Raw genomic sequence first — 13,692 nt, forward strand, 5'->3', positions numbered from 1 at the left:
TTCATCGTTTCGAGCTTTGCGTTTGTGGGCATGAGTGGTGAAAAGGCCTCGTTGAAGAGGAGTTTTTTGATAAGCAACAAGCCCGTCTGCGGTCGAAACTGCGGCACCATGTGACCAGAGCCGTGCACGGTCGCAAAGGACAGGTTGTTTTCGTAGTCAATGACGTGACCGGCAAACTGCGGCCCAGCGTCTCTCGTGGCGAGGTTCGGACCATATAGTAACGGCTTTTCTTCGAGAAGAAATGCGGGTACGCCCGAGGCGTTCACGAAGTAGGCTCGCTGAGAGCCACCCTCGAGCTCTTTGAATCCGAGCTTGATTATGGCTGCGCGCGTACCTTCATACGATACGCACGGGTCGGTATCGCCGTTGAAAACGATCGTTCGTTCGAGTCTCGGCGCGAGCGTGCGGTAGAAATCAATCATGCTCGGCGTGTGTTTGTCCGCGCCCTCGTTACACGCCGCCCATACGCTGCTATACGACCAATTTTCAGTTGGACCGGGCCAAGCTTTGGCGGGAGATTTCTCAACGTTGAGCGCTTTGCGGACATCATCACGCATCATCCATTGTGTCATCATATAATCAAGCGTGCCTGGAACGAACTCTCCGCCCTCTGCCATGGCTGCCGGCCCGAACAACGTGAGATCGTTCAGCCACGCGTAACGCCAGTCCTGAGAAAAGCCGTTGCTCGTTTGCCATAGAAACTTACGATGCGCGACGAGACACTCGGGCGAGCCTTTTCCCTTAGAGACCTCATCCGCGAAAATCTCTAGCAAAGACGTCGACTTGCGCTTCGCGGCGCCGCTCCATTCGCCGCGCATCAACGGCGACGCGTATCGATGTTCGCACTGATGCCAGAGCAAGTCGAACTCCTTGTCCGGGACGAACCCATACTTGTGCCCGTACCACAACATAGACATTGAATTCCTCTGTGAATCGTTATCCGTGCACGGATCCCCCGTAGCGATGCCCGCGAGCGGAATCTTTGCGTCGTCGCTCGTCTGCGCGTCGTTGAAATCCAACAGTTCCCGCGCCAATGTCGGCACGTACACCCCCGCATACGACTCACCGGTGACGTAAAACTTATTTGACCGTAGCTCTGGAAATTTTCGATGGAAGAAATCCACCACCGCCGCCGCCGCGTCTCGCGCCGCGCTCACGTCGTCGTTCGAGCAGTCGCCGCCAACCGTCATCTCTTGGCAATAGCTCCATCCCACCCCCGCGGGCGACTCCAACGCCACCAAATTCGCATACTTCGTCCAAGCGAACGGATTTTCCATCAACCCACCGCTCGCGTTCACCAACAGCGGGCCTTGTTCTTGCAGAAATCCGAGAATTGAGCTCGATCCCGGGCCTCCGTTCATCCACAACAGCGTGGGCGCGCGCGTCCAGTCGCCGTCGCGCTTCGCGGCGAACCAGTAGTGCAGCGCCGTCCCCGGCGTCGACGCCGACGCATCGAGAAATCCAGAATACTGCGTCGACGGCGGCGCGCCGTATCCCGGCAGCGTCGTCACCGCGTCGCCGTCGCGCGCCATCGCTCCTCCGCGCTCTTCGCGCCGTAATTCGACGCTCGCGCGCGTCCCTCGCGTCGTCGCGCGCGCGTCGCACGCCCCCGGCGCGACGACCGCGCACGCGAAGAGCGCCACCGCCGTCGCGCGCGTCGCGCGCGCGCGTCGCGTCGTCGTCATGCCGCTCGAAGACGCGAAGTGACGCGATGCGGCGACGCGTCAGACGCCGACGCGCGAACCGACGCGCGCGCGCGAACGCACGCGCGCGAACGCACGCGCGTCGCGCGCGCGCGCCCGATGTCCGCGGACGAGGACGAGGCGCTGCGCCTGGCGCGCGCGCTGCCCGTGAGAGATCGCGTCGCGCACGCGCACTGGAAGGCTCGAGTCGAATGTTACGACGCGATTGCGCAGCGATGCGCGCGCGCGAGAGCGATGGAGGACGACGCGGACGTCGTCGCGTTCGGTGCGTGCGCGATGCGACGTCGATGGGCGCGGGAGCGCGCGCGGAGACGGTGTCGCGGGAGCGATGAAGCGCGGAGGGGGATTTAAACAGCGACTGACAGCTGGAAAACGCGAACGTCGACGAACGCAGGAGATTGTGCGGTGAAAGCGTGCGCCGATGGGAACGCGGCGGCGCTCGACGCGGGCTTAGATGCCGTGCGAGCGATGCTGACGATCGCGGACGTGAGCTACGCGGAGAAGGTGGCCGAGGACATGCTGGGGAATTTGACGACGAAGGGTCTGGGCGGACGACCGAAGGCGGCGGAGCGAGCGACGGAGTGTTGCATGCTGTTGATTGAGTTGGAACAGTGCGATGCGGTGTTGGACGCGTTATTAAAGGCGAGCTTGAATAGGATACCGAAACTCGCGCTCGCGGCGACGAACGCGGTGTTGATGGCGGTGACGTCGTTTGGCACGCCAAAGGTGGTGCCGGCGAGCGCGATTTTGAAGGGGCTGACGCCGTTGTTCGACGCCAAGGATGCCAAGGTTCGCTCGACGGCGAAAGATATCACGGTGGAGATGACGAAATGGTTAGGAGCGCAAGCGGTGAAGCGCGATTTGATAGATAAGATGCGGGAGGCTATGCAAGCAGACGTGAACAAAGCCATCTCGAGCGTCGAGGCGAACGCTCGACCGACGCGATTTTTGCGCAAAGATCAAGCGGCGCAAGATTCCGCGATGGCTTCCACATCCGGCGACGATGGGAGCGCTGTCGTGGTACAAAAGCCCTCACAGGACACAGAGACGACGACGACGACGGCGCCGGTTGCTGCACCTGACGCGTACGATTATTCCGAACCGGAGAGCATTCTTCCGCTTCTCGAGAAACCGGCCGAAGGGGAAAATCCAAAGTTTTGGGACGGCATAGTCAGTAAGAAGTGGCAGGAACGTCTCTATGCGCTTCAAACGCTCACGAAACTCGCGAGCGCGCCGAAGTTGTCGTCGGGCGATTACGGAGACGTATCCAAAGCTTTGAAGCAAGTCATCACAAAAGATAGCAACGTGGCGTGCATCGCCGAGGCCGCGAGAGCCGCTGCAGCGCTGGCAAAGGGCGCACGAAAAGAATGGACCCGAGACGCTCGTATACTTTTACCCGGTATGCTCGATAAGTTGAAAGACAAGACTGCAGCCGTCATCGCGGCCATTCAGGATGCACTGAGTGAGTCTGTCAAGTATTGTTTTGAGCTCGCAGAGATTGTCGACGAAGTGTGCGCGGCGCTGGCGCACAAAGTTCCCAAAGTTCAGATCGAAACGCTCAAGTGGCTGGAGAGAACGTTCGAGTATATGACTCGCTCTTCATTGAGTAGTTTGCACAAGGTTATTGTCCCTCCCATTGTGAAATGCACGAGTGCGTCGAACGCGGATGCGAGAAACGGCGCGCTGCAGACGCTCGCAACTTGCGCGAAAGCGAGTGGTGGTATGAAGTCGATCGAGTTCTTATTGATGGATATCGATGCTGGAAAAAAGTCTAAAATCGAAGAATTGATGTCGGGTGCGCCGAAAGCTGGTGTATTGGCGCCGAATCCACCGTCTGTGCAACAATCGAGTATGATTGGAAAAGTAGCGCCGCCGGCGAGCGGCAGCGTCGAGCGCGCGATGAGCGTGAAGCCATCAGATATGACGGGCACAGCGAAGAGACAAACCATCGCTGTCAAAGCTTCCACTGAGGAAGTTATCGTTGAATTAGCGCCAACAATATCGAAAGATGATGCCGAAGCGCGCATTGTCGCGCTTTTGAGTGAGGAAGTCATACACAACTTGAAGAGCGCGGATTGGAAAGCTCGACTTGCGGGAATGTCGTCTGTCGTCGAAATAGTGACAACACTGAAAGACACGTCTGGTGACGCGTGTGATGCGCTCGTGATTGGTCTTGCATCGTTCCCTGGATGGAGCGATAGCAACTTCCAAGTCATGGATAAAATGTTTGAGACTCTAAAAATTTTGAGCGCTCAGCCTTGCTTCGAGTACAGGCACGTTGCGGCCGCGCTTGACGTTCTCGGCGAAAAACTTAGCTGTTTTAAGCTCGGTACTCGAGCGAGTGACAGTTTGCTGGCGTTTTCAGAGGCTTTAGGACCGCGGATCATCATGTCACGTCTTCGAGAGAAGACTGGAAATTCCAAGGCTCCAAAAGTCGTTGTCGGCGCTTTGAACTGGGCAAGTTCGACTGTGGAAGAGTTCGGCGTGGAGTGTTTAGACACGGATATGATGGTAGCCTGGGGTCGAGATGCGCTAGAAACGCCAAATCCCATGATAAAAGGCGGTGGGGCGAAGCTGCTTGGCGCCTTACACGCGGGCATCGGTCCGAGCGTTAAGGACTCGCTTGCCGGCTTGAAAGACGCACAGTTGCGTAGTTTAGAAGTGGAGTTTGCGCGTAATCCGTTCGAAGGTGAGATAAAGGCAAAGAGGCAAGTCAGAATGCCGTCATCTGTACCATGTGCGTCGCGTGCCGCTTCGATACCTAGTACTACGAATGCGCCACCGCCGAACGCGGCGGTCGTTGAAGCTCCGCGAGCCGACATAAGCGCGAAAATCAACGACAGCTTTCTGAGCAACATGAATGATTCCAACTGGAAGACCCGCGCGGCGGCTTTGGAAGAACTTGGAAACATTTTGAGAGGCGCAAATAATCGCATTACACCGACCGGAGGCGATTTGTTCAAGGCGCTCAACGCGCGGTTTGCAGATTCCAATAGAATGCTCGCCGTCACGGCGCTCAACATCGCCGGCGAGCTCGCTCTCGCTATCGGATCGCCCATCGATAAAGTTGGTCGAGGAACTTTATGTGACATCGTCAAGTACTTTGGTGACAGCAAGAAAAACGTGCGCGAGGCAGCGTTGAAAGCGTGCACGTGTTGGGTAACTTCGGCGGGGCTTGCAAAAGTTTTACCAACGATGGCGGAAAAGTTTCAAGAGTACTCTGCGAAAATCACAGCCGAGGGTAAAAAAGAAGCGATAGAGTGGTGCATGGAAACGTATGGCCGAGACCAATGCGCTGACGATGTGATTCACTGCAGTGCTGTGCACTTTGCCGCTGTTGGATTGAATGACAAGGCGACGGAATCAAGAAAGGCGAGCGCGGCGTTGATGGAAGCCATCTCGTCAAAAGTCGACGCCGACAAAGTGCTCACCATGGCGAAATCGCTCGGTAAGGAATTGAAAATCGCGCTCGAAGCGCACTTAAATCGTTCCAAACCGGCGACGAATATGAAAAGTGCAGCCATGGCGGTCATGGCGACGAATGCGTTGAAAGGGTCAGCGGCTGCCAGGAATGCGGCGCGTAAAGCCGCCGCGCTGGGTGGCGGCGTCGCAAAGTCAACCGATGCCCCCGTCATGGTACAAAGTGGTCCTGTTTTCCTCATCGACGCCGACAAAGCAGTTCGTATTCGCAAGTATCCGCGCAAGGCGATGAAGTTTGAGACTTTACGTGACGAGGATCTGATGTTATTGTCTGAGGACGTGAAATCTGCGAGTCGAGCGTACTTTCGAGCCGACGTGCATAAAATGATGTTCACGAACGATGTCAAAGCGCGACTCGCGGCGCTCGACTCTATCGATGAGGCAATCAAGTCCGATGAAGCTGAATTGGTCAACAGCTTTGACTTATTACTTCGTTGGCTCATGCTACTCATCAGCGAGGCGAGTCCAAACACGCAAGTAATGAATCGAGTCCTCGACGTGGTTTTAGATTCACTTCACGCCGCGAGCGATTTGGATTACAAGATCGTCGAACAGGAAGCTGCCATATTACTTCCAGTGATCGTAGAGAAGTCTGGTCACAGTATTGAGAGCGTTCGTGAAAAGTTTCGATCGATTTATCGCGCCGTTCCGACTGTGTACTTGGCGTCAAAATTTGTCGGCTACCTCACCACGGGTGTCGTGGAAACGAAGAGCTCGCGGACGCGCGCCGAATGCCTCGAAGAAATAGGCCGACTCATTGAGCGTCATGGTTTATTGGTGTGTCTCAGAGAGGATAAGACATTACAGGAAGTTGCCAAGTTAGTCGAGACTCGTGATATGAGTCTGAGAAACTGCGCTTTGAATTGCCTCGCTTCGGCGTACAAAGTCGCCGGCGACGGCGTCTGGAAACGCGTCGGCAAAGTCTCTAACGAGCAAGTTAAGGACGTCATAAGCGACAAGTTTGCTAGAGTTGCTCGGGAAATGAGTCTCAGTAACGAAGGTACTCCCGGAGATTGGCTCAAGTTTGATCCAATTCCAATCGCGAGCGCGTTGGATGGCGCGTCGTTGAGTAAAAGCGTCGATGCGTCCACTTTTGCCACGGCAAAACTCGCCGACATGATGTCTTCTGCGTCGATTCGCGAGAACTATTCTACATTTCAGGAAGGAAAAAGTTTGGTGTCGCAATCTATGCACGTATTACCCTCACGAACGCCTTTTGCTTTGCGTCAGGAAGAGACGACGCCGGATGTCGAAATGTCGAGCGCCCCCGCACCCGTCGTCCCCGACGTGTTCGTTGGCGCAAACACGCCAAAGGCGCCGTCTAAGCCCGTCGTCTCTATCACAAAAGATCTCAACGAGTCGACTTGGTCTAAAGCGTTGAAGAGAGTGAATGACGTCGACGAAAGCGTCGCCGTTGAAGCAATGAAGAGTGTGTGCCACGAGATCGTGAGGGCAAAAGAGGACGTCGTCGCGCACGCAGCCATGGTCGGTGACATTGACGGATTGGTGCATTCCTTGGCTAAGCGCATAGAGCATGTGTTCGTTACTGCCATCGCATCGCCGGCGAAGGGTACGCGTGCGTGCAGATACATTCTGAATGCATTGATGCAAGTCCATCAAGATAGAGCCTTCGCGACGGCGATCACTGAACCCACGCAGCGTGCGTTCATCAAGCAATTATTGCTCATTCTTCTCGACGAACGCGTTTTGACGCTCGAAGACGGAGAATCCTTGATCAAGGCTGCAAATATGTTGATGATTGCGATGATGGAGAACTGCACGCGGTCGTATTCCTTCGTAGCGTTCTTGACGTTGCTGCACGATCGCCCGCTCAACGTCCCGGCGCATTTCGACGGGTTACTCGTAAAGTGTCTCATCAAACTCACTCGGTCGATGCAACTATCGTTCGACAACGTACATATCCCGACAGTACTTGGAGGCATTCATACATATCTGGTAGCGATCGGTATCGATGAAATCAACGCGCGCGCCAAGGTAGAGGACCAAGGTTTGCGCGCGGTGAAGACGTTGCTGCACACGATCACCACGCGCGTCGGAGAAGATGTCTTCAAATACTGCACCAGCGTTCCGCCTCGCTCCGCTGTGCCGTCGCCGATGATTTACTCCTTCATCGACGTCAACTTGATGGCGCCCAAGTCGAACGCCACGCCGTCCGCGAAGTCATCTAGCAAGTTGCAAACGAGCCCTGGGGTGAATGCAAAGAGTCGGTTGGTGGCCATCTTTAAAAAGATTGGTGAAAAGCAAACCACGAGTCAAGGCTTGGAAGAGCTGTATTTGTTCACTCAAGAACATCCCGAGGAGGACTTAACGCCTCAGCTCGAGCGCACGAGTGAAGCGTTTCAGATGTACATCAAGCGTGGCTTACAAAAAGTCGAAGCAGCGCGTTTACGAAAGAGTCCGTCAAACCTCGCGGGGGCGGCGCCGATTCCGTCTCCGGTGGCGGAGGCGAAATCGAGCGCCGCAGCGTATCGAGAACGTCTCGCGCAGATCCAAGATAACGTTGGTGCCGACGTCGCGGCGCCGACAAAAGTCGTCGACGTGGACGAAGCCATGACAGATCTCCAACGTTTGCGGCAAAGAATGAATTCAATCAACGCCAAAGCCGCGGGGACGATGTAAAGCCCATCGAACGATGTGTAATAATAATTAGATTTTCGATTTGATGCTTAAAATCTTGTGCCGTCGCATTACAATGTGCACACGCCGTGTGTTACGCGTCATCGCAGGCGTCGTCTAAAATTTGCCATTAGTTCTTTCTGTTTTGAATGTAATCCGCCAAACCGATGAGCGGCTTGACCTTCACCGGGTCAAAGCCCTCTAACTCTTGCTTTGCCTTACTAATGAGATCCGCCGCGATGCGCTTGGACTCTTCCATGCCGACCAGACTGGGATAGGTGGACTTGCCGACGGCCATATCCTTACCCGCGGTCTTCCCGAGCTCTTCGCTCGTCGCCGTGCAGTCGAGAATGTCGTCGACGACTTGAAACGCCAAACCAATGTTTTGCGCGTATCGCTCCAGCTTCCCGATCTGCTCTTCGCTCGCCCCCCCGAGAATGGCACCAGCCGTGACGCTCACCTCGAGCAACGCTCCCGTCTTGTGTGCGTGAATGTACTTCAAGGTATCAATCGTCACCGTGCCCTCGTCCGCGCCCTCGGACATGATATCCACGACTTGTCCGCCGACCAACCCCTCGCTCCCGACGCACTTTCCGACGTCGACGATCACTCGAAGCACTTTATCCGCGCTCACCCCTTTCGTTTCTCTTCCGATGTACTCAAACGCGTGACTCAACAGCGCGTCACCGGCCAAAATCGCCATCTCCTCTCCGTACACCTTGTGATTCGTCGGCTTGCCGCGGCGAAAGTCGTCGTTATCCATGCTCGGCAAATCGTCGTGGATCAGCGACATGGTGTGAATCATCTCCAGCGCGCACGCCGTCGGCATCGCCACCTCCATCGTCCCCCCCACGAGTTCGCACGCCGCCAAGCACAGCGCCGGTCGAATCCTTTTCCCTCCCGCCAGCAGCGAATATCGCATGCTCTCGCTCAGGCGTTCCGGATAATGCATCGGCACCGACGCGTCCAGCGCGCGTTCGATCTCCGCGTTCACGTTCTTGATGTACGCGTTAAATTCTTGTTCGCTCGACACGTCCGGCGTCGCGCTCACCGCGCGCACGCGTCCCATCACCCGTCCGCGCGCGCCCGCGCGATCGCCGCGCGTCGGTCGCGCCCCGCGCGAGGGCGCGACGCGCGCGCGCCCCCCCATCGCGCGCGTCGCCGCCGTCGTCGTCATCCCCTAACCGCCCGTTCGCGAGCGCGCTTTGAGATTAAAAATATTCCCCTCGAACGCGCGCCGCCGTCGTCGCGCGCGTCGCGAATTCGCGTCGCCCGTCGTCGCGCGCGTCGCGTCGTCGCGCGTCCGACGCCGCCCTCGCGTCGCCCGGCGCGTCGTCGCGTCGCCCGGCGCGGGTTTTTTTTGACGGCCCGTCGACCCCCTCGGCGCTGAGTCACGACCCGTCACGCGGGGCGCGATCGACGCCTTATCTGACGCACCGTTGTACCAGCTCGTATCAGCTCGTATCAGCTCGTATCAGCTCGTATCAGCTCGTATCAGCTCGTATCAGCTGGTCACTACTGTTTACCCATACGATTGGCACGTTCGGACATTCGGCTGATACCGTACTAGTACGCTGATACGGTATCAGGAAACTGCCGATACCGGATTCAAGCACCCCTAATCTGACGCCTCGATCGCGCGATCGACGGCGCGATCGATGGGATACGGCGCGCGATCGAGGATGGGGTTTCGTACTTTCGCACGCGCGCGCGGCGGTTCGAACGGCGCGCGCGACGGACCGCGGCGCGCGCGGCCGACGACGGCGACGGCGACGGCGACGGCGACGGCGACGGCGATGACGACGGCGATGGGTTCGGCGCGGTGCGCGGTGCTGGGACGCGCGCGCGCGACGACGCGCGCGACGATGACGACGACGACGACGGCGCGGACGCGCGCGGGACGAGGGACGCGAGCGACGCGGACGGCGCGGACGACGCGCGTCGTGCGGTTCGTCGCGACGCGGGCGACGCGGGACGGCGTCGCGCGGGCGTCGAGCGCGAAGACGAACGTGCTCGTCGTGGGGGGGGGGGGGAGGGAGCACGCGCTGTGCTGGAGGTTGGCGTCGAGCGCGAGCGCGGGGACGCTGTATTGCGCGCCGGGAAACGCGGGGATCGCGCGCGAGCGCGGCGTGGAGACGGTGACGCTGAATGAGAGCGATCACGCGGCGGTGGTGGGGTTCTGTCGAGAGCGATCGATCGGGCTGGTGGTGGTCGGACCCGAGGCGCCGCTCGTGGACGGGTTGGCGGACGCGCTCGCGGCGGCGGGCGTGCCGGTGTTCGGGCCGAGCAAGAGCGCGGCGCGGTTGGAGGGATCGAAGGCGTTTATGAAGGATTTGTGCGCCAAGTATAAGATTCCGACCGCGGAGTACGCCAAGTTTACGGACGCGGCGAAGGCGAAGGCGTACATCGAGTCCAAGGGCGCGCCCATCGTCGTCAAGACGGATGGCTTAGCCGCGGGTAAGGGCGTGATCGTGGCCATGGAGATCGAAGACGCGTTGAACGCGGTCGATGATATGCTTTCGGGCGCCATGTTCGGCAGCGCCGGCGAGGAAATCGTCGTGGAGGAGTTTTTGGACGGCGAGGAGGCGTCCTTTTTCGCCGTCGTCGGCGGCGGCAAAGCCGTGGCGCTGGCGAGCGCGCAAGACCACAAGCGCGTGGGCGACGGCGATACCGGCTTGAACACGGGTGGTATGGGTGCGTACTCTCCCGCTCCCGTCGTCACGCCCGAGATCACGGACGTGGTGATGCGAGACATCATCAAGCCGACGGTGGACGGCATGGCTGCCGAAGGGTGCCCGTTCACGGGTGTCATTTTCGCCGGATTGATGATCTCCAAGGATGGCACGGTGAAACTTTTGGAGCACAACATCAGATTCGGTGATCCCGAGTGCCAAGTTTTGATGGCGCGACTCACGAGCGACCTGACGGCGCTCCTTCTCGCCGCCGCCACGGGGACGCTCGAAAACGCCGAGGTGACGTGGTCCGACGACTCCGCCGTCGTCGTCGTCATGGCTGCCGAAGGCTATCCGGGCTCGTACGCCAAGGGCGAAAAAATCACCAACCTCGACGCCGCGGGCGCGATCGACGGGGTGAAAGTCCTTCACGCCGGCACCGCTTCCGACGCCGACGGCGACGTCGTCTCCAGCGGCGGACGCGTCCTCGGCGTCACCGCCTACGGATCCTCCATCACCGAAGCCGCCGAGCGCGCGTACGAGGCCGTGGACGTCATCGAATGGCCGGGCGGTTTCACTCGCAGAGACATCGGCTGGCGCGCCATCGCCCGCGAAAAGGCTCGATAATATCAATAATTAAACGCCTCCCTCGCGTAACCGACGCGTCCGCAGAGCATGACGTCGCGCCGCGCCGCCGCCGCCGTCGTCGTCTCTCATCCCGCCGTCTCCCGGCGCGCGCGCCGCGGCGGCGAATCTGCGACCGCGCGTCGCGCGTCCACGGCCTCGCGCGCGTCGCGCGTCGGCGTCGAGCGCATCGCCGCGCTCACGTCGCTGTCCGCGGAAACGCTCGAGCGGCTCGACGCCGAATCGCTCGACGCTCGACGCATCGTCGCTCGGCTCGTGCTGCTGCGCGCGCTCGTGGGCGACGAGAGCGACGTCTCGCACATGATCGCCGTCGAGCCGCGCTTGCTGTCGCAGCGCGCGAACGACGAGGATTTTGAGCGCAGGGCGCGGGACGCGTTGGAGGCGCTGGAGCGGCGCGTGCGCTGGGACAACGTGCGGAAGTTTTTGATCGAACGCGAGCCCGGGCTGCTGTTGGGAGACGGCGGACGTCCGCGACTGGACGAAATTAGGGACTTTGCGAGCGAGCACGAGGCGAATCTGAGCGCCATCGCGGGCGACGGAACGTCGTGGCTCGACGTCGGCGGACAAAGGTTCGTGGAGAATTTTCTCGTGAGCCACTACTACGATTGATGTCATCTCGTGTACTACATACAAGCTAGCGTATACAAACAAATCCCCCTCCCTCCTAAAATTCTTCCATCTTTCGCACCGTTCTGTCGCGTTTCGCGCGTGCCTCGATGAATTCGGCGCGCGCGCGCGCGAGCGCGGAATTGACGCTGTTCAAACCGTTGAATTGACGGGCGCCGCGCGGCGAATCGGCCACCATGAAGGGACTGTTCGGCGCCGTCGCCGAACGCCGGCGAATGACGACGAATTCTTCGCCATCCGATTCTTCGTCCGAGACTTCGTGAACGTGCAGTTTTTTCGTGCTCGTCGACGCGCCGTTCGCGCGCGCGAAGCGCGAGGAGACCCTGGGCGGCGTGCGCGCGACGTGCTCGAGCATCGCGTGTTCGCGAACGCTGTTGCGTCTCGCGTCTTGCTCGAGCAACGCGTTGATCTCGCCCGTGAGCTCGTTCGAGCGTTTTTCAGTCTCTTGAAGCCTGACGCGCGCGTCCTTTTCGCGCGCGTACGCTCGATCCAACTCGCGTCGCAGCGCGTTTCTCTCTTCCTCCAGCGCCCCGAGGCGCGAGTCGAGCGACTCGATGTACGCCTCGGCTTCCGCCTGCTTGGCTCGCATCTCCTGCAAGCTGCGCTGATGCGCCTCGGACGCGCTCGCCATGGCGTTGCTCACGTGCATGGAGGCTTGCGCCGACGCCGCGTCCATGGCGTCAATCTCTTGGAGCAAACCTTCGACGCGCGCTTCGCTCGCCGCGAGCTGTTCCTCGAGCTTGTCTTTGAGCTGACGCTGTTTATCGAGCGTTTCGTTCAAGCGCGCGCCTTCGGACGCGAGGTCCTCCGCGCGACGCTTCAGCGTCGCGATTTCCGCGTCCTTCTCTCGCGCGGACAGGGAGAGACGACGCGTCTCCTGATCCGCGTCTTCTTGAGATCGCTCGAGTCGTCGCAGCTCGACTTCCAGCTTGTTGACCACGACGCTGCGCTCCTCTAAAACCGTCTCCATCTCGGCGCGAAGCTCCGCGGACTCTCGCCGCGACGCGTTCAACTGCTCGCGCAGCTCGCTTTCGATCGCGTCGCTGCTTTCGGCGAGCGTGTGCATCCGCCTTTGCACCTCGGCCAACGTCTCCTGTAACTCGCGTCGCTCGGCTTCAATCTCGCGCATCTCGGCGCCTCGGCTTCGTCCGCTCTTCACGTCCGGCGTCCTGTAGAGCTTTTTACCACCGCTGCTCGGCGACGAGCGCTCGAGCGCCATGTCTTCGAGCAATCGCTCCACCTCCGCCCGCAGCCGCGCTTCGTACGCCTCGACGTCATCCGACGACGGCGGTCGCGCCCTCGCGTACGCCAACTTTGTCTCGTAATCCGCGCACGCCGCGACGTGCGCGTCCAAAACCGCCGTCAGCAAATCCCCCACGCGCTCCCGCGTCGTCCCATCGCGCTCGATCCAAATCATCGGATCGTTCTCCGCCGCGCGCGCGACGTCCGCCTCCACCAATCCGCGCTCGGCGCACGCCGTCGCGAACGCCGTCGCCGCGCGACACACGTCCTCCAGCGCTCCCTCCGCCGTCGCGCACCGCGCTAACGCTTCCGCCTCGCGCGCCGACGCGCGCTCGCGCTCTTCCGCTGACCGTTCACCGTCCGCGCGCGCCCGCGCGAGGCGCTCGCCCGCGGCCTCGGCGTCGTCCCTCGCCGCGTCGCGCTCGAGCGCCCTGGCGCGTCGCTCGAGCGCGAGCGCGCGCTCGAGCTCGTCCGCGCGCGTCGTCGCGCGCGCCCGCGTCGTCGGCGGGTCCGCGGCGACCGTCGCGTCGACGCGGTCGCCGCGACGCCGCGTCGACGGCCATCGCATCGCGACGCGATGTGCGGGCGCGGCCTCAATCGACGGGTCGTGACTCAGCGACGAGGGACTCGAGGGGGACCACCGCGACTTCGAACGGCCCGCGAACGCCTCGAGCGGCACTTCTCGA

At 60.2% G+C, this 13,692-nt stretch overlaps 5 protein-coding genes across 5 annotated transcripts; 2 read left to right on the forward strand and 3 right to left on the reverse strand.

Annotated features, from left to right (window-relative positions):
• Positions 1–893: 893 nt before the first annotated feature.
• Positions 894–1,685, reverse strand: OSTLU_39506 (predicted protein; the record flags this gene model as incomplete). The annotated part of the gene is made up of 1 exon (XM_001420743.1): positions 894–1,685. A coding segment is annotated over one exon (792 nt), but the record flags the coding sequence as incomplete, so codon positions are not given.
• Positions 1,686–1,802: 117 nt separating this feature from the next.
• On the forward strand, positions 1,803–7,823 carry OSTLU_39040 (predicted protein; the record flags this gene model as incomplete). Its single annotated transcript, XM_001420581.1, has 4 exons — positions 1,803–1,986; positions 2,116–4,467; positions 4,510–6,359; positions 6,510–7,823. The coding sequence occupies 4 exons, from the start codon at positions 1,803–1,805 to the stop codon at positions 7,821–7,823; spliced, it is 5,700 nt and encodes a 1,899-aa protein (XP_001420618.1).
• A 127-nt stretch (positions 7,824–7,950) lies between these two features.
• On the reverse strand, positions 7,951–8,889 carry OSTLU_17563 (predicted protein; the record flags this gene model as incomplete). Its single annotated transcript, XM_001420744.1, has 1 exon — positions 7,951–8,889. One exon carries the CDS (start codon positions 8,887–8,889, stop codon positions 7,951–7,953), a length of 939 nt encoding a protein of 312 aa, XP_001420781.1.
• Positions 8,890–9,685: 796 nt separating this feature from the next.
• OSTLU_39441 (predicted protein) lies at positions 9,686–11,119 on the forward strand (the record flags this gene model as incomplete). Its single annotated transcript, XM_001420582.1, has 1 exon — positions 9,686–11,119. The coding sequence occupies one exon, from the start codon at positions 9,686–9,688 to the stop codon at positions 11,117–11,119; it is 1,434 nt and encodes a 477-aa protein (XP_001420619.1).
• Positions 11,120–11,789: 670 nt separating this feature from the next.
• OSTLU_26787 (predicted protein) lies at positions 11,790–13,574 on the reverse strand (the record flags this gene model as incomplete). Its single annotated transcript, XM_001420745.1, has 1 exon — positions 11,790–13,574. One exon carries the CDS (start codon positions 13,572–13,574, stop codon positions 11,802–11,804), a length of 1,773 nt encoding a protein of 590 aa, XP_001420782.1. The 3' UTR covers positions 11,790–11,801.
• Between the last annotated feature and the right edge of the window lie 118 nt (positions 13,575–13,692).

This window comes from Ostreococcus lucimarinus, chromosome 12 (genome assembly GCF_000092065.1).
Source record: "Ostreococcus lucimarinus CCE9901 chromosome 12, complete sequence".
Classification (NCBI taxonomy): Eukaryota; Viridiplantae; Chlorophyta; class Mamiellophyceae; order Mamiellales; family Bathycoccaceae; genus Ostreococcus; species Ostreococcus sp. 'lucimarinus'.